General features: G+C 35.7%; 2 protein-coding genes and 2 pseudogenes across 4 annotated transcripts; 2 read left to right on the plus strand and 2 right to left on the minus strand.

The window, feature by feature from the left end:
• Window positions 1-1,736: 1,736 nt before the first annotated feature.
• Window positions 1,737-2,081, minus strand: LOC143624264 (protein NUCLEAR FUSION DEFECTIVE 2 pseudogene; annotated as a pseudogene).
• A 1,318-nt stretch (window positions 2,082-3,399) lies between these two features.
• Window positions 3,400-5,102, plus strand: LOC143624278 (uncharacterized). Of its 2 annotated transcripts, XR_013152078.1 has the most exons (5): window positions 3,400-3,487; window positions 4,251-4,351; window positions 4,481-4,553; window positions 4,782-5,056; window positions 5,088-5,102. XR_013152078.1 is itself a non-coding variant. In XM_077094988.1 (3 exons), the coding sequence occupies exons 2-3, from the start codon at window positions 4,261-4,263 to the stop codon at window positions 4,555-4,557; spliced, it is 168 nt and encodes a 55-aa protein (XP_076951103.1). In that variant the 5' UTR covers window positions 3,400-3,487; window positions 4,251-4,260. The 2 variants fall into 2 exon arrangements, 1 of the variants encoding a protein (XP_076951103.1); XM_077094988.1 differs by lacking the exons at window positions 4,782-5,056; window positions 5,088-5,102 and having other exon boundaries at window positions 4,481-4,557.
• A 3,947-nt stretch (window positions 5,103-9,049) lies between these two features.
• Window positions 9,050-9,394, minus strand: LOC143624265 (protein NUCLEAR FUSION DEFECTIVE 2 pseudogene; annotated as a pseudogene).
• Window positions 9,395-10,712: 1,318 nt separating this feature from the next.
• On the plus strand, window positions 10,713-12,415 carry LOC143624279 (uncharacterized). Of its 2 annotated transcripts, XR_013152079.1 has the most exons (5): window positions 10,713-10,800; window positions 11,564-11,664; window positions 11,794-11,866; window positions 12,095-12,369; window positions 12,401-12,415. XR_013152079.1 is itself a non-coding variant. In XM_077094989.1 (3 exons), the coding sequence occupies exons 2-3, from the start codon at window positions 11,574-11,576 to the stop codon at window positions 11,868-11,870; spliced, it is 168 nt and encodes a 55-aa protein (XP_076951104.1). In that variant the 5' UTR covers window positions 10,713-10,800; window positions 11,564-11,573. The 2 variants fall into 2 exon arrangements, 1 of the variants encoding a protein (XP_076951104.1); XM_077094989.1 differs by lacking the exons at window positions 12,095-12,369; window positions 12,401-12,415 and having other exon boundaries at window positions 11,794-11,870.
• Window positions 12,416-18,893: the final 6,478 nt, after the last annotated feature.

Here is an 18,893-nt window from a genome sequence, read left to right on the forward strand (position 1 = left end):
TATTTATAATCTGAATATTTCAAAAGCTTTTAGAGCAAACCAAAAGTCAATAAACTTGATCGCGGCCCGGGGGAACGAAACACTGCTGGGGGCGGCAATGGCAGGGGGCGCGGTGGAGGAACGATCGTCAGAACTATAGGCACTTTTGGTAATAATTGTGGGTCCTCTCTCTCCATCTCTCTCTCTCTCTCACACGCGCACACGCACACACACATCTATATATATATATATATATATAGGGTAAGGATCTTAAGAGAACTATTTGAAAATTGTGAACTTTGAGAACAATTTTGAATCACTAGAAAAACCTCTAAAAAATATTATAAAACAAAAAAAAATTTAAAAAGTAAAAAAACCAAAATTCTTATATTTCATTCCGGTGTCATAAAAAAAATTCGTAATATACACATGTGTAAAATTTCATTTAATCTCTAGTTGCATAAAATACACATATATACATTATTATTTACCTTAAATTGTACATATGTGTTAATAAAAAAAACATGTATGTCCATATATGTACATATTATACATATATGTATAATTAGCAAACTGAGATGTTTTTTTTATAAAACTGGAATGATAAATAAGAATTTTGGTTTTAGCAAATTCAAAAGAACAAAATTTGTAATTTTTTCTTTTTCGGCCAAAAATTTATATACATAGTGTAAATTTACCTGTTTCCGACAGAAATTTTGAGCCTGCCCCCTCTAGTTTATGAATTTTTTTATACATATTATGTCCGGGCCCCTCGACATGTATGTCAAAGCTTTGCAGCAAGTGCGTGGACACCGTTGCCTTCTATCTCCATCCACGTCAGCGTGTGGCGAGATCTCCACGCACAACCCTCGTTGTTGCCATCCTTCTCCTCTTGTCGCCTTCACTTAAACGTTAACAATCTCCACTCAAATCTTCCCTCCTTCCCTACTGAAATCCGTTGTGATATCCACATTAGACGTTCTTCTATGGGCGCGGTGGAGGGCGGCCTGGGGGCGCTGAACACTGCCGGGGCGGCAATGGCGGGGGGCGCGGTGGAGGAACGATCGTCAGAACCATGGGCGCTTTTGGTAATAATTGTGTGTCCTCTCTCTCTCTCCATCTCTCACACACATAAATACATACATATGCATATATATGTGTGTGTGTGTGTAGGGTAAGGATCCTAAGATAACGATTTGAAAATTGATAACTTTGAGAATCATTTTGAATCACTAGAAAAACCTCTAAAAAATATTAAAAAAATATATAAAACAAAAAAATTTAAAAAGTAAAAAAACAAAAATTCTTATATTTCATTGCGGTTTCATAAAAAAAATCATATTATACACATGTGTATAATTTCATTTAATCTCTAGTTACGTAATATACACATATGCACATTATCATTTACCTTAAATTTTACATATGTGTTAATAAAAAAACATGTATATACATATATGTACATATTATACATATATGTATAATTAGCAAAACTGAGACGTTTTTTTTATGAAACCGAGATGATAAATAAGAATTTTGTTTTTTTTTTTACTTTTTTTTATTTTTCGTTTTTTTTTGTTTTATGATTTTTTTAATTTTTGGGTTTTTTGTGATTTAAAATGAATCTCAAAGTTTTAAATTTCAAAATTGTTCTCACATGATCTCAGTCATATATATAATGGGCGTTAAACCATAGCGGGACATTATAGGTTGAGGCTTCGATGCCCCCGGTGCTTACGTGACGCTGTGGAGGGGCATCAATACCCCTCACCATATAGTATAGTCTCAGTATTTGTGGTGTCAAGCGCAATCGCCCCAAATATCGCCCTGAACGCACCACACACAACCGAAGAAGTCGACGAATCAGTGCTCGAAGAAACCCTAACCACATTCTGCAACCCCAACCGCAATCCGTCAACCGCACATGACGTCTCCACCTTCGAAACCTCCGATATCCGCTGTTCAAATCCTTGGACGATATATCCACATCCTTGTTCAATAGTGATAACGCTCTCACCGAGCACGCTGAAGGCCTTGTTGTTTTCTTCGGAGTAAGAGGCGTGAGTCGGAGGTACTCGATGCTCGTGAACTCGTAACTGCATAAGCATAATTAATAATCACGGAATCATAGCATCTGATGATAAGTAATAAGTGAGAATAACTCTGAAGAGTTTCGAGAGCAACGCTGAATGACGATGACGGTTGCGATTTAGCTGAAACCTAATGATGACTAATTATTTAGAATTTAGGGTTTGTAAAGAGAGTAAAGTTTAACAGAGTGTACCGGAGGTGGAGATAAGACCACGGCGGCGAAGAAGAAGAAGACAGAAAGATGTGACCGGAGATGCATTTTGCCGCCAGCCATTGACAATTTCTGGAGATGGAAGAAGAAAATATGTATGTATCTATGTAAATTGTAAAAGTTAAAACCACAGTAGAGGTTACACTGTTTCACGTTGCGGTGTTTAGGAAATCCGCAATCCGATTAGAACCCCGAATAACCTGATCCGAATTCTTATTTGGATAGGGACTTCAAAAAAGTTTGGATAATTTGTATTATTGGGATATCCGAATAAATAACATGTGTTTTAATTATTTGAAGTTTGGCTTTATTCGTGTACTGTTTTAATTTTTAGAATGATGATGGATCATGGATTTTATTAGACTTTTGTATGAATTTTGACTTTTGTTTGTGTACTTTTTATTTTAATTTTTTTTGTTTTGCATTTTATTTAATTAGAAGTTTGTTTGAATGTTTGTTTGTTATACGGTTTATTTTCGGATTATCTGAATTTGATCCAAATCCATCCAAAATTAATTCGGACTGGATCGGATTTCGGATAGGCTCGTAAAAATGTCAAATCCGAAAAATTTAAACTAAATAAACCATTATCCGTAGGGGTGAGCAATAACCGAAATCGAACCAAAAACCGACGAAACCGAACCGATGTAACCGAAAACCGAATTAACCGAACCGAACTCTTCATTTTTAAATATTTTCAAGCTTTTTTCCTTCTATTTCATGTATTATATGCATTAATAGTTTAATACTATCATTTTTATGTATTTATATCTCTATTTCATGTATTAATATCTCAATTTCATATGTTAAAACCTTCGTTTCATGTAGCTATGCATTCGTTTCATGTATCTAAACATTCATTTCATATATTTTTAAGCAAAATTTTAGCCTAAGTTTGATATTGGTTATTAACCGAAATTAACGGAACCGAACCGATAACCGATCGGTTAGGTTGTGTTAACGCTAATAAGTGAACCGTACACACCCCTAATTATTCGATCCGATTACACGGCCACAATATTGCAAAATTCTTGAAAGTGAAAGGGCTTGTAATGACAACCAAACATATTATAGCAAGATTTGTCTTTTACCCTTCCTCATCGGTTGAAATGAAATAATTTCATTTCACTCGTCTGTTTGATCGGCTTATCTGTTGCTGCCCGAATCTCCCACTGAAACCAGTCTTCATCATCATCATCATCACAGGTTCGTTTCTCATCCGCTCAACAATAGTTCTGCAATCCTATTTATTTGTTTTATGTATGTTTTCGAATTTGGATCTGGATTAAATACCCTAGAACTACATCAATTAACTTATTTGTGCAGATTAATCATTCCAATAAGTTGCCCATCTAATATTTTTTTCTTTTCCTATGGGTCTCACAACCCAACCCAACGTTATAGTTTTCGGGTCGGGTTCCTAAACATACCAAACACTAGTGACTTTCTATTTCATAATCGCCCAAGTTTTAATAAAACTAAATCATATTCACAGAACACAAGTATTCAAATATGAGAAATATTTGATTCGGATATTCAATAAAAAGGGGAAGGCCAGAGTAATTCAAGTATGAGAAATGTTTGTGATATTATGGGTTCACTCAGTATTTTCGTCTATTTAAAATTCGAAACTCAGTGAGTCAGTGGTACCTTGCTAAGTAGGTCCGTCCCTGGTTTCCATTGATTATGATGAAAACACCCTAAATTACAAGACTTAGTTGTAGTACAATATATAGCAATTATAAATAGAAGCTCATGAATTTGGAATTTGCAATAAAGTAAGAATCGAACCGACCCTCTTGCGAGCCGCTCGAATTGAGCCTAAATTGAAGCTCATTTAATAAACGGGCTAGATCTGAATATGTGTATGTATGTTTCTTGTGTTTTCAAGCCTGACAGTATCAAATTCAAATACTTGTTACATTCTCCTACATTTAGTTACAGATGCTAACTTTGTTTTTTTTTTTAGGTTTGATATTATGACTATGAATTGGGTTCAACGCAAAATCTACCTATACAATGTCACATTTGGACTGTACATGTTGGACGCATGGGAGCGTTATTTGTTCAGTATCCTTTTCACTTATTAAATTTGTTATTTTGTGTTTTGGTAAATTCTAATGTAAGGCATACGAAGTTCAAAACTTCAGATTATTATACCTTGTTATGAATCTTTTGACTTCACTTAACGTGTGATAGATGCTTTGGTTCTTGTGTTGATGTGGTTCATATTCTACAACGGGTATCGGAACCTTAATGAACTCTGCAAAAGGTAACATCTTTGATATTAGGTTAACATTTCTAAAAGTTTTTAACATATTTGTATGAAAATTGTAACACACAAAATCTAAACCACACGCACATAGGATAACACAACTCTTTTTGAGTCTTTGACTAGAGGTGGTGAAACGGGTATATGCGGGTGGGTTGTCTAACAGTTCAAAGCGGGTTGGGTTGGTGCAGTTTTTTCTGTTTAAATCAGCCATTTGTATTTGTACAGGTATATATGGTGAACTGTCTGCTCAGAGTTGACTTGAAGAAGAGCATGAATATGAGGTTTATTGCATCTTTTGTTTATTCATATAGTTAAACCAAGAAAATATGTTCTGAATAAGAACAGAGTCGAATCCATGAGCACCCAATTGTTGTAGCTTGCAGTGTGTGTGTGTACATTTTTTCATCTTGTTTTGAAGTTTTTAATCTACTGTTTTGTGACCTTGTAACAGTAGTTGTTTCAATATTAAATCTTTTTAAGTAAGGGAAAGTTATGAAATGGTCATTTTGACAAATGTTTTTACATATATAGCCATTTTGAGGACTCTCGTGTCAGAATCTCATTGGTTAAACAACATGGACTTATCATTTTTGCTATTTTTTAAACCCAAAAACACTTGATTGGTAGCACTTTCCAGGCATAACAAGTTCTAATTAACCACCCTGCGTGGCTTCGTATCGATAATTTAGCCTCATAGAATCGTCAAGAATATGTTCATGATTGATTTGGTAACCAGTTTCTCCAATTTGAATAGATTTGCGTATGACACTAGAGCTGTGTTTAATAATGTTGAATGATTGAATGAATGTCTGATAGTTTTTTTATTTGAATGGATGTCTTAATGATAGATAATTACAGGAAGCGCATGGGTTGGACTCGGGTAGTATTAGTGATAGATGGTTCATTCGATTAGTCTTGTATTTTAGATGACGTTTTAGCTATGATACTCTTTTACTAGTACTTTTTCATAAAAAGATATCATGACTAGAAATCGAGCTACTATGTGAATGAAAGTAAGACCATCCGTAGTCCAACCTTATTATTGGCGTTTTGGCCCATAACGCCGGGGGCGTACCGCCGCCCCCCCCCCCCCCTCCGGGCGTTTAAGGGTGTTTAAATTGGCGTGGCGTTTTGTGTATAACGCAAGAATGACACGGAATTTAAAAAAAAAACCGTTGTTCCATGAATCTTTTCTCCTCCACCCTCATCGGAATCTTTCTCCTCCACCCTCATCGGAATCAATGGCAGCTTCGGACCCTCATTGGAATCTTTCTTCTCTGCAACAGGAAGTGGGTTTTGGATGATGAAGAGAAATATTGAAGATTTGTGGGTGGTGTTGACATGATAGCCATTGATGAGTTTGGTAGAGAGTGAGGTTTTAAAGCGTGGAGATGGAGACCGAGAATCGGTTGGAATGTTAATAAAGATATTGGGGAGTTTAATAAAATATTATTATTATTTGATTATTTTTAATAAAAAATTAAAAAAAAATGTAAAAGTGATTGGACGCTACAGCATAACTTCCAGGGGTAGAAAGTTATGACTACACCCTGTTTTTGTAAAAAAACCATAACTTTGACTGGACGCCACGTGTCGTATAACGCACATGGATGAGGTTTTATGACTACACATGATCATAAAGTAATAAGCTGAACAAAAACAAAAAGGTTATGGTATATAAGTATATAACAAATTAAAAGTAAATACATTTATTTAAGGGTTTTAAATTCAGAAATGAAAACAAATGGGAGATCAAAACTCTTAATTCACAAATTATATATATAACAACTGGAAAGGTTTTAGTGTATAATGAGTTGTACATTATGCATTAGGTTTTTTTTTTTCAATTTTCTCTTTTATTTTTCAATCTATACTTTTCATATTTTATCTTAACTCCTAATACTTTTATTTTTTTTACAAGTTTGTCACAAAGTACATTCAGGTACTTTTACCGGATGGCTGAAACAACACCCTTCATTCAGGTCGGGTTCCGAAGAACAGGTGTTTGTGATATCCGGATGTGAAATTAGGGCTCCAATCGATCATTTGGGGGTTAAATGGGTGAGGGATTCCACATAATTTGCCTAAAAAGGAAAAAAAATGCCATGTAGGATTTTTAAATGCCAACTCATATAGCCACATCTGCAAAAAGTTAACCCCGTTAATTATTTTTAACGGGGGGTCATAAAACAAAAAACATGGAAAATGTGGGACGAAATAATTTATGTGAGATTATTATTGGCCAACTCATTAAAGGTGAAATTATTTTAATCCAATAATCCTTTTTGGTTTGTATAGAGAAAAACAAAAAACATTCAAATATTTCAAAAATAAAAAAAACATTAAAAAATTTTCTCATCAAAAATGAGTTTTGAAGCGAAAAGAGAAGATGATAGTACATTAATCATCTAGTCTCATATCCAGAAAGAAATAATTTTACAAGACTGAGTGCTTAATTGCATTGGTATGTCTTAAACAAACCATTAGAGTAAAATATGTGATATAAACATAAATTAACAATTTGAAAGAGGTGTTAGTCTCTTCCAAAAGTCTCGGTAATGAAGGCAAAAATTTAATAGCTTGTCATACTTAAGCCTTATGTTTGTTTGATCACCAAAAACAAAAGTTCTAAGTAAAATGAATCTAGTTTATGCTTAACACTTCAACGGTGTATGGTCTTCTGGCTTCAAAACTTGTATTGATGGGATGCATCCGGTTTCTGGACACTGTGAGTCTTTATGTGGTTTATTATCTGGATATTTATAATCTGAATATTTCAAAAGCTTTTAGAGCAAACCAAAAGTCAATAAACTTGATCGCGGCCCGGGGGAACGAAACACTGCTGGGGGCGGCAATGGCAGGGGGCGCGGTGGAGGAACGATCGTCAGAACTATAGGCACTTTTGGTAATAATTGTGGGTCCTCTCTCTCCATCTCTCTCTCTCTCTCACACGCGCACACGCACACACACATCTATATATATATATATATATATAGGGTAAGGATCTTAAGAGAACTATTTGAAAATTGTGAACTTTGAGAACAATTTTGAATCACTAGAAAAACCTCTAAAAAATATTATAAAACAAAAAAAAATTTAAAAAGTAAAAAAACCAAAATTCTTATATTTCATTCCGGTGTCATAAAAAAAATTCGTAATATACACATGTGTAAAATTTCATTTAATCTCTAGTTGCATAAAATACACATATATACATTATTATTTACCTTAAATTGTACATATGTGTTAATAAAAAAAACATGTATGTCCATATATGTACATATTATACATATATGTATAATTAGCAAACTGAGATGTTTTTTTTATAAAACTGGAATGATAAATAAGAATTTTGGTTTTAGCAAATTCAAAAGAACAAAATTTGTAATTTTTTCTTTTTCGGCCAAAAATTTATATACATAGTGTAAATTTACCTGTTTCCGACAGAAATTTTGAGCCTGCCCCCTCTAGTTTATGAATTTTTTTATACATATTATGTCCGGGCCCCTCGACATGTATGTCAAAGCTTTGCAGCAAGTGCGTGGACACCGTTGCCTTCTATCTCCATCCACGTCAGCGTGTGGCGAGATCTCCACGCACAACCCTCGTTGTTGCCATCCTTCTCCTCTTGTCGCCTTCACTTAAACGTTAACAATCTCCACTCAAATCTTCCCTCCTTCCCTACTGAAATCCGTTGTGATATCCACATTAGACGTTCTTCTATGGGCGCGGTGGAGGGCGGCCTGGGGGCGCTGAACACTGCCGGGGCGGCAATGGCGGGGGGCGCGGTGGAGGAACGATCGTCAGAACCATGGGCGCTTTTGGTAATAATTGTGTGTCCTCTCTCTCTCTCCATCTCTCACACACATAAATACATACATATGCATATATATGTGTGTGTGTGTGTAGGGTAAGGATCCTAAGATAACGATTTGAAAATTGATAACTTTGAGAATCATTTTGAATCACTAGAAAAACCTCTAAAAAATATTAAAAAAATATATAAAACAAAAAAATTTAAAAAGTAAAAAAACAAAAATTCTTATATTTCATTGCGGTTTCATAAAAAAAATCATATTATACACATGTGTATAATTTCATTTAATCTCTAGTTACGTAATATACACATATGCACATTATCATTTACCTTAAATTTTACATATGTGTTAATAAAAAAACATGTATATACATATATGTACATATTATACATATATGTATAATTAGCAAAACTGAGACGTTTTTTTTATGAAACCGAGATGATAAATAAGAATTTTGTTTTTTTTTTTACTTTTTTTTATTTTTCGTTTTTTTTTGTTTTATGATTTTTTTAATTTTTGGGTTTTTTGTGATTTAAAATGAATCTCAAAGTTTTAAATTTCAAAATTGTTCTCACATGATCTCAGTCATATATATAATGGGCGTTAAACCATAGCGGGACATTATAGGTTGAGGCTTCGATGCCCCCGGTGCTTACGTGACGCTGTGGAGGGGCATCAATACCCCTCACCATATAGTATAGTCTCAGTATTTGTGGTGTCAAGCGCAATCGCCCCAAATATCGCCCTGAACGCACCACACACAACCGAAGAAGTCGACGAATCAGTGCTCGAAGAAACCCTAACCACATTCTGCAACCCCAACCGCAATCCGTCAACCGCACATGACGTCTCCACCTTCGAAACCTCCGATATCCGCTGTTCAAATCCTTGGACGATATATCCACATCCTTGTTCAATAGTGATAACGCTCTCACCGAGCACGCTGAAGGCCTTGTTGTTTTCTTCGGAGTAAGAGGCGTGAGTCGGAGGTACTCGATGCTCGTGAACTCGTAACTGCATAAGCATAATTAATAATCACGGAATCATAGCATCTGATGATAAGTAATAAGTGAGAATAACTCTGAAGAGTTTCGAGAGCAACGCTGAATGACGATGACGGTTGCGATTTAGCTGAAACCTAATGATGACTAATTATTTAGAATTTAGGGTTTGTAAAGAGAGTAAAGTTTAACAGAGTGTACCGGAGGTGGAGATAAGACCACGGCGGCGAAGAAGAAGAAGACAGAAAGATGTGACCGGAGATGCATTTTGCCGCCAGCCATTGACAATTTCTGGAGATGGAAGAAGAAAATATGTATGTATCTATGTAAATTGTAAAAGTTAAAACCACAGTAGAGGTTACACTGTTTCACGTTGCGGTGTTTAGGAAATCCGCAATCCGATTAGAACCCCGAATAACCTGATCCGAATTCTTATTTGGATAGGGACTTCAAAAAAGTTTGGATAATTTGTATTATTGGGATATCCGAATAAATAACATGTGTTTTAATTATTTGAAGTTTGGCTTTATTCGTGTACTGTTTTAATTTTTAGAATGATGATGGATCATGGATTTTATTAGACTTTTGTATGAATTTTGACTTTTGTTTGTGTACTTTTTATTTTAATTTTTTTTGTTTTGCATTTTATTTAATTAGAAGTTTGTTTGAATGTTTGTTTGTTATACGGTTTATTTTCGGATTATCTGAATTTGATCCAAATCCATCCAAAATTAATTCGGACTGGATCGGATTTCGGATAGGCTCGTAAAAATGTCAAATCCGAAAAATTTAAACTAAATAAACCATTATCCGTAGGGGTGAGCAATAACCGAAATCGAACCAAAAACCGACGAAACCGAACCGATGTAACCGAAAACCGAATTAACCGAACCGAACTCTTCATTTTTAAATATTTTCAAGCTTTTTTCCTTCTATTTCATGTATTATATGCATTAATAGTTTAATACTATCATTTTTATGTATTTATATCTCTATTTCATGTATTAATATCTCAATTTCATATGTTAAAACCTTCGTTTCATGTAGCTATGCATTCGTTTCATGTATCTAAACATTCATTTCATATATTTTTAAGCAAAATTTTAGCCTAAGTTTGATATTGGTTATTAACCGAAATTAACGGAACCGAACCGATAACCGATCGGTTAGGTTGTGTTAACGCTAATAAGTGAACCGTACACACCCCTAATTATTCGATCCGATTACACGGCCACAATATTGCAAAATTCTTGAAAGTGAAAGGGCTTGTAATGACAACCAAACATATTATAGCAAGATTTGTCTTTTACCCTTCCTCATCGGTTGAAATGAAATAATTTCATTTCACTCGTCTGTTTGATCGGCTTATCTGTTGCTGCCCGAATCTCCCACTGAAACCAGTCTTCATCATCATCATCATCACAGGTTCGTTTCTCATCCGCTCAACAATAGTTCTGCAATCCTATTTATTTGTTTTATGTATGTTTTCGAATTTGGATCTGGATTAAATACCCTAGAACTACATCAATTAACTTATTTGTGCAGATTAATCATTCCAATAAGTTGCCCATCTAATATTTTTTTCTTTTCCTATGGGTCTCACAACCCAACCCAACGTTATAGTTTTCGGGTCGGGTTCCTAAACATACCAAACACTAGTGACTTTCTATTTCATAATCGCCCAAGTTTTAATAAAACTAAATCATATTCACAGAACACAAGTATTCAAATATGAGAAATATTTGATTCGGATATTCAATAAAAAGGGGAAGGCCAGAGTAATTCAAGTATGAGAAATGTTTGTGATATTATGGGTTCACTCAGTATTTTCGTCTATTTAAAATTCGAAACTCAGTGAGTCAGTGGTACCTTGCTAAGTAGGTCCGTCCCTGGTTTCCATTGATTATGATGAAAACACCCTAAATTACAAGACTTAGTTGTAGTACAATATATAGCAATTATAAATAGAAGCTCATGAATTTGGAATTTGCAATAAAGTAAGAATCGAACCGACCCTCTTGCGAGCCGCTCGAATTGAGCCTAAATTGAAGCTCATTTAATAAACGGGCTAGATCTGAATATGTGTATGTATGTTTCTTGTGTTTTCAAGCCTGACAGTATCAAATTCAAATACTTGTTACATTCTCCTACATTTAGTTACAGATGCTAACTTTGTTTTTTTTTTTAGGTTTGATATTATGACTATGAATTGGGTTCAACGCAAAATCTACCTATACAATGTCACATTTGGACTGTACATGTTGGACGCATGGGAGCGTTATTTGTTCAGTATCCTTTTCACTTATTAAATTTGTTATTTTGTGTTTTGGTAAATTCTAATGTAAGGCATACGAAGTTCAAAACTTCAGATTATTATACCTTGTTATGAATCTTTTGACTTCACTTAACGTGTGATAGATGCTTTGGTTCTTGTGTTGATGTGGTTCATATTCTACAACGGGTATCGGAACCTTAATGAACTCTGCAAAAGGTAACATCTTTGATATTAGGTTAACATTTCTAAAAGTTTTTAACATATTTGTATGAAAATTGTAACACACAAAATCTAAACCACACGCACATAGGATAACACAACTCTTTTTGAGTCTTTGACTAGAGGTGGTGAAACGGGTATATGCGGGTGGGTTGTCTAACAGTTCAAAGCGGGTTGGGTTGGTGCAGTTTTTTCTGTTTAAATCAGCCATTTGTATTTGTACAGGTATATATGGTGAACTGTCTGCTCAGAGTTGACTTGAAGAAGAGCATGAATATGAGGTTTATTGCATCTTTTGTTTATTCATATAGTTAAACCAAGAAAATATGTTCTGAATAAGAACAGAGTCGAATCCATGAGCACCCAATTGTTGTAGCTTGCAGTGTGTGTGTGTACATTTTTTCATCTTGTTTTGAAGTTTTTAATCTACTGTTTTGTGACCTTGTAACAGTAGTTGTTTCAATATTAAATCTTTTTAAGTAAGGGAAAGTTATGAAATGGTCATTTTGACAAATGTTTTTACATATATAGCCATTTTGAGGACTCTCGTGTCAGAATCTCATTGGTTAAACAACATGGACTTATCATTTTTGCTATTTTTTAAACCCAAAAACACTTGATTGGTAGCACTTTCCAGGCATAACAAGTTCTAATTAACCACCCTGCGTGGCTTCGTATCGATAATTTAGCCTCATAGAATCGTCAAGAATATGTTCATGATTGATTTGGTAACCAGTTTCTCCAATTTGAATAGATTTGCGTATGACACTAGAGCTGTGTTTAATAATGTTGAATGATTGAATGAATGTCTGATAGTTTTTTTATTTGAATGGATGTCTTAATGATAGATAATTACAGGAAGCGCATGGGTTGGACTCGGGTAGTATTAGTGATAGATGGTTCATTCGATTAGTCTTGTATTTTAGATGACGTTTTAGCTATGATACTCTTTTACTAGTACTTTTTCATAAAAAGATATCATGACTAGAAATCGAGCTACTATGTGAATGAAAGTAAGACCATCCGTAGTCCAACCTTATTATTGGCGTTTTGGCCCATAACGCCGGGGGCGTACCGCCGCCCCCCCCCCCCTCCGGGCGTTTAAGGGTGTTTAAATTGGCGTGGCGTTTTGTGTATAACGCAAGAATGACACGGAATTTAAAAAAAAAACCGTTGTTCCATGAATCTTTTCTCCTCCACCCTCATCGGAATCTTTCTCCTCCACCCTCATCGGAATCAATGGCAGCTTCGGACCCTCATTGGAATCTTTCTTCTCTGCAACAGGAAGTGGGTTTTGGATGATGAAGAGAAATATTGAAGATTTGTGGGTGGTGTTGACATGATAGCCATTGATGAGTTTGGTAGAGAGTGAGGTTTTAAAGCGTGGAGATGGAGACCGAGAATCGGTTGGAATGTTAATAAAGATATTGGGGAGTTTAATAAAATATTATTATTATTTGATTATTTTTAATAAAAAATTAAAAAAAAATGTAAAAGTGATTGGACGCTACAGCATAACTTCCAGGGGTAGAAAGTTATGACTACACCCTGTTTTTGTAAAAAAACCATAACTTTGACTGGACGCCACGTGTCGTATAACGCACATGGATGAGGTTTTATGACTACACATGATCATAAAGTAATAAGCTGAACAAAAACAAAAAGGTTATGGTATATAAGTATATAACAAATTAAAAGTAAATACATTTATTTAAGGGTTTTAAATTCAGAAATGAAAACAAATGGGAGATCAAAACTCTTAATTCACAAATTATATATATAACAACTGGAAAGGTTTTAGTGTATAATGAGTTGTACATTATGCATTAGGTTTTTTTTTTTCAATTTTCTCTTTTATTTTTCAATCTATACTTTTCATATTTTATCTTAACTCCTAATACTTTTATTTTTTTTACAAGTTTGTCACAAAGTACATTTCATTATTAGTTTCAACAATTTTCTACTTTCAACTTTGTTCTCTAATACTTTTCATCTTTTACAAAATTTTCATTTAACGTTTTAGTCTAAATTTTGCAAATTTACATGCTGCAACACGCATGTGTTTTTCAACGTTTTTACGTCTATCTTTCCCATTCAACTTTTCGGTCATAAGACGATTTAGTTATTATCTTTTGTGTTTTATTTTTTTATTTACTTTTAAAGTGTTAACAAACTGCAACAAATGGCTATGATTGGATGTTTTAGGTCTACTTTTCGTTCGGTTTAACAATCCCACCACAAAGCACGGGTTCAACGCCCCGGCCCATCAACACACGGGTTCGATAAATATTTCAAGGTAACTTTTTTAATGGTTTTCGCCCCCACCGCAACGCGGTGGGGCTTAATACTAGTTAGTTTTAAATTTGAACCATAAACTGGAAATCAAATCCGCTAAATGTAGGGAAATCATCTGCAATACAATAGTCAATACTATTGTATGAAACAGTTTACGGCATAACAAAATGTCTTATGAAGGAAAACTACTCATGTTAATTAAACGAAGGTTATTATGCCATTGAACCGATTAACTAAGAAAGAAGTTGACATTTTCTTTCCTTCAACCTAGTTTGGAAAAACCAATTTAAAAAAAAAATACGAATAAGAGCAAAACATCCTCCTCAAGAATTTGATTTGCTATCTTGACTAACTAATAAGGCTGCCTAAGTCGACTAGGCGATGTCGCAACAACTGACGAGTTACTTCAAACTGAAAACATATACAAAAGTGTTGCTTCTAACAAAGCAACAGTTTTTTGTACCTAATAGCTTATTCTATTCTTATCAAGTCTAGTTAACACCAACAAAACAATAGAAACTAGGATGAGCAAATTCGGTATCGGTACCAAAGTTTTGAGTTTCGGAATCGGTACGGTGCAAATTCGGGATCGGTACCAAAGTTTTGAGTTTCGGAATTGTGTCTTTAACTTGAAATGTAAAAAACAATGATGAATACGTATAACACAATGACCTAAAACGTAAAAAACAATGATGAATACGTATAACACAATATTTTGGAATCGGTACATCCCGAATTTTTACCTTCGGTACCGAACCAAATATTTCGGTACCGGTACCGGTACAAAGAATTTGCAAATTTCGATCGGTATTTTCGGTAGCGGTACGATATCGAGCTCATCTTAATAGAAACTAACTTGTTGTGATGATAGCAATTAAGAGAGTAACTTGCTTGTTGTGATGCTCTCGTAGCATTCATATAAAGAAATCAATTGCCCTAGTAAACAACAATTGATACTTTTCGCTATGGGCTCTAAGATGACAAGAATCTTTTTATAGCCCTAATAGGCGGTAATTGAAATATATATATATATATATATATATATATATATATATATATAAACGAAGACATAAAAACCCTACGTGTCGCGATGTGGTCGCTCCCCCTTTTTTTAGAGTCACCAGATTTGCTTGATTTTTAAATGGAGGCTTCTCATGTATTTGACCCGAATTCATGGGTATGGGTCTTACCAAACCCAGATACTCCTTAAATGAATTATAACATCTCATTAAATTAAAAGTTATTCTCACCAAATTATTTATGTAAAAATCCTATAAAATAGGATATAATAAAAAATAATATCTTATTTATTTTAAAAAAGATATATATTATTTAAATTAAAAAACCAATTTGATAGTAAAAAAAATAAACGGGACTCGGGTCTCATCAAACCATAAATATATTATTAATTTTCATAAATATTATTTATAATTAAAAAACCAATTTCATAGTAAAAGAAATAAACGGGTTTTGGGTCTCATCAAAACCATATAGCTTTTAAACCGGGTTATAACATCTCATTTATTTGTGAAACAATTTATTATCAAACCATAAATATATTATTAACTTTCATACAATAAAAAAAATATAAATTAAAAAATAAATAAATATTAGAACAAATAATATAAAACAACCCCCGTAATACGGGGGATAAAAACTAGTATATATATATAGGGGAGGGATATTTTGATAACTTGATGAGTTGTAAGAACTAGGAATGGCAACGGGGCGGGTTTGGGGCGGGTTTTGCTTAACCCGAACCCGAACCCGAAACCAAAAACCATCCCCGTACCCGCCCCATTACCCGTCGGGTTTAATTCGGGGATTCCCCGTTTGGTTTTTTGTACCCCCTGTGACACCCGGTAATTTCCCAATCCCATAAACCAAGTAATCAACCTAATTATTAGGTGATTGTGTATATGATGCGCGCCATGTTAGAATCAGCGCGGGCATATGTTATATGCGCCAGCGCGGATGCGATGCGCGCCATGTTAGGATCAGCGCGGGCATATGTTATATGCGCCAGCGCGGATGCGATGCGCGCCATGTTAGGATCAGCGCGGGCATATGTTATGTGCGCCACGCGCACAGGTTTTGTGTTTTCATAACTTAATTCTATGTCGTTTCTGTCTAATGGGTTGCATACCTCTTCAATGATCAATAAGTAAAACTATGTTCAAACAATATCCTAATTTCCTAATTTAGACCAAATCATTTATGCGCGCGCGGAAAAAGGGAACTAACCTCCCCGCATGGCGGGAACATTGAGAGCTAGTTTGTTTGAAGCTCCAAGATGGAATTGACTTCAACATAACTGATCACTATGTTGAAATACCAAGACCTCATGGAGAATCTACAAATGAAACTCAACGTCCCTGACTACGAGAAGGTTACGCATCTACCCGCATCAAATAAAAAGGAGTTGTGAGACACCTGCGGGAAGAATCCCCGCGGGACACCTTAAAACTAAATCCTTTACGCACGAACGTCTGCACAGAAACCAACCACCTTTTCGCTTAAATCCAAAAGTTCACCCTGTTAATACTCTAAGAACGCTGGTTCCAGCAGAGCCAGATGGACTCGCAGGATTCCTTATAAGGACGCCTGCGCAGTGATACGCGCAGGATTCGTTACAAGGACGCTTGCGCGAAGACCAACTGGAGCCGCCGGACCCACAACGTTCAAAGAAATAGCCTACACGCAGAAGGCTATACGCGCAAGGCTACACGCACAAAACACTTAGTCTATTCTTCAGATGTAAGAGGATTACCCCCGCCCAGAAAGAACCAGTTGCGTGTTTCAGAGATTTTTACCTTTTGACTGCACACTGACAACAGTACCAGGAAAAGTATACTGTAACACGAAATGTCAGCTGTCAGCCGCACCTACTCTCACCAACCACAGTCCTGCATGTACTGTCAAATCCATCAGAATCTTTTTAACCACTCCCTAGGACCATCACCCCCATCCCTAAAATAAATAATAATAAACCCCATACCTTGTCATCATTACACCCAATATAAAAAGATTTCAATCCCCTAAATCAAGGGATTGTGTTCCCTTGAAATTGCCTATAAATAAGTATCAATTCTTGAATAAAAATATCACACAAACACACTTCAAACTCCTCTCTTAAACCTGTAATTCTGCACTAACCATCTCCCAAGCATCCATCGCTAGGTAAGCCGAAACTTTAGTCTTGAGATTTACTTTTCTGACCAGCCCTTATATTCTTCGATTACTTGGTCTTAATACACATATTTCTTGTTATTTAAACATATTCTAGACTTCCAATTTCGAGGCTAACATCAGGAAACCCGAATCTCGTTTAATCTCTCTCTAAACCATCACTTAACAAGAATCACAGGTGAGTCTCACAGCCCCTATTTTCACTGTTTTTAAACTGTTTTCGGGGCGAGGGACACGTATTTAAATTATGTTTTATCATGGCATATTTACAAGCAATGCAAACGATTATCTGTTCATGGTGTTTATCTTGGTTTTCGATGTAAGTGCGCAAGTTTTAGACAGTGATCACTCGTCCGTGGAACTCTAAGGGTAGGGACTACTGTGTTTGATCAACCCACTCGTAGGGGTCGCACCTCTTTGCATAGACGAGTGCCTAGTATGGTCATGGGGTAGTACTACTGGTTGTAAAGCCCGCTCGTAGGGGTCGCACCTCTTTGCACGGACGAGCGCCTAGTTTTCCGAGCACAACGTCCGCGCGTAACCCGCGGGACGGTATTGTTTTAGCTCGTAGTGGCAGCGCCACTTTGCATAGACGAGCCCGGTTTTCAGAAATGTCCGCGCGTAACCCGCGGGACGGTTTTATCAAGCATATGTTTTAATGATGTTATCAGAAATGTGTTTCAATATGGTTTTATCAAGGATATGATGCAATACGATTTATCAAGTCACCAAAACTTGTGAACTCACTCAGTTTATACTGATTCAAATGTTTTTACGTGTCTTTCAGGTGATAATTAGTAGCGCAAGGAGTCACACATAGAGCACTTCACGCAGAACATCTATAAAAATGGTTTTTGGAAGATTTTGGTTCTATCCCTTCCACACGCGTGGTTGTTCCCGCCGTGTAAGGGGATATGGCGCGGAAATCTTCAACGTTTTTCATATGTGGATGTTTTTATATGTAATTCTAAACAATGTAATGTATTTTGTACTAAACATTTCATGCGCAATAGAAAATTTATTTGAATGTTTGCAATGACCCGTGCTTGATTATCAATTCCCACTCGCGCGCACCCGGCTGTTTCCGCCGTTTAGGGCCGGGTGTGACAGATTGGTATCAGAGCACTGGTTATAGCGAACTAGGAAAGAAATTTTAACCTAGACTATAACCGTAGGGGAATCGCATGAAATATTTTGCAAAGAAAATATTTTCAAAAGAAAAACCACACACACTTAGGAACACGGGTCACACAATGTCTAGTGAACACTAGGGATAAGAACATTATGTGCTCAGGGTACATGCGCTAAGTTTGATATATTTTCGTTCTCTTTTAAGAAAAACGAGAATGCCTCCAACCAGAGCCAAGGGAATTACCATGACACCCGAGGAACTCGCAGAAATAATCGCACAGGCGATCGCAACGCATGAGGCCAGCAAGGCCGAATCAAGTCAGGGTCGTCAAGAGACCGAAACCCCAGAACCCGAATCAGGAGCTTTGGACAAAGGATGCTCTTATAAGACATTTATGGCCTGTAAGCC

Source organism: Bidens hawaiensis, unplaced genomic scaffold (genome assembly GCF_021521415.1).
Source record: "Bidens hawaiensis isolate Kalapana, Puna unplaced genomic scaffold, B.hawaiensis_p1.1 tig00003752_1, whole genome shotgun sequence".
Classification (NCBI taxonomy): domain Eukaryota; kingdom Viridiplantae; phylum Streptophyta; class Magnoliopsida; order Asterales; family Asteraceae; genus Bidens; species Bidens hawaiensis.

Coding starts and splice junctions, on each gene's coding strand:
- LOC143624279 (XM_077094989.1), top strand. CDS start 11,574: ATGACTATGAATTGGGTTCAACGCAAAATCTACCTATACAATGTCACA. Junction 11,665..11,793: donor ATGGGAGCGTTATTTGTTCA/GTATCCTTTTCA, acceptor AACGTGTGATAG/ATGCTTTGGTTCTTGTGTTG.
- LOC143624278 (XM_077094988.1), top strand. CDS start 4,261: ATGACTATGAATTGGGTTCAACGCAAAATCTACCTATACAATGTCACA. Junction 4,352..4,480: donor ATGGGAGCGTTATTTGTTCA/GTATCCTTTTCA, acceptor AACGTGTGATAG/ATGCTTTGGTTCTTGTGTTG.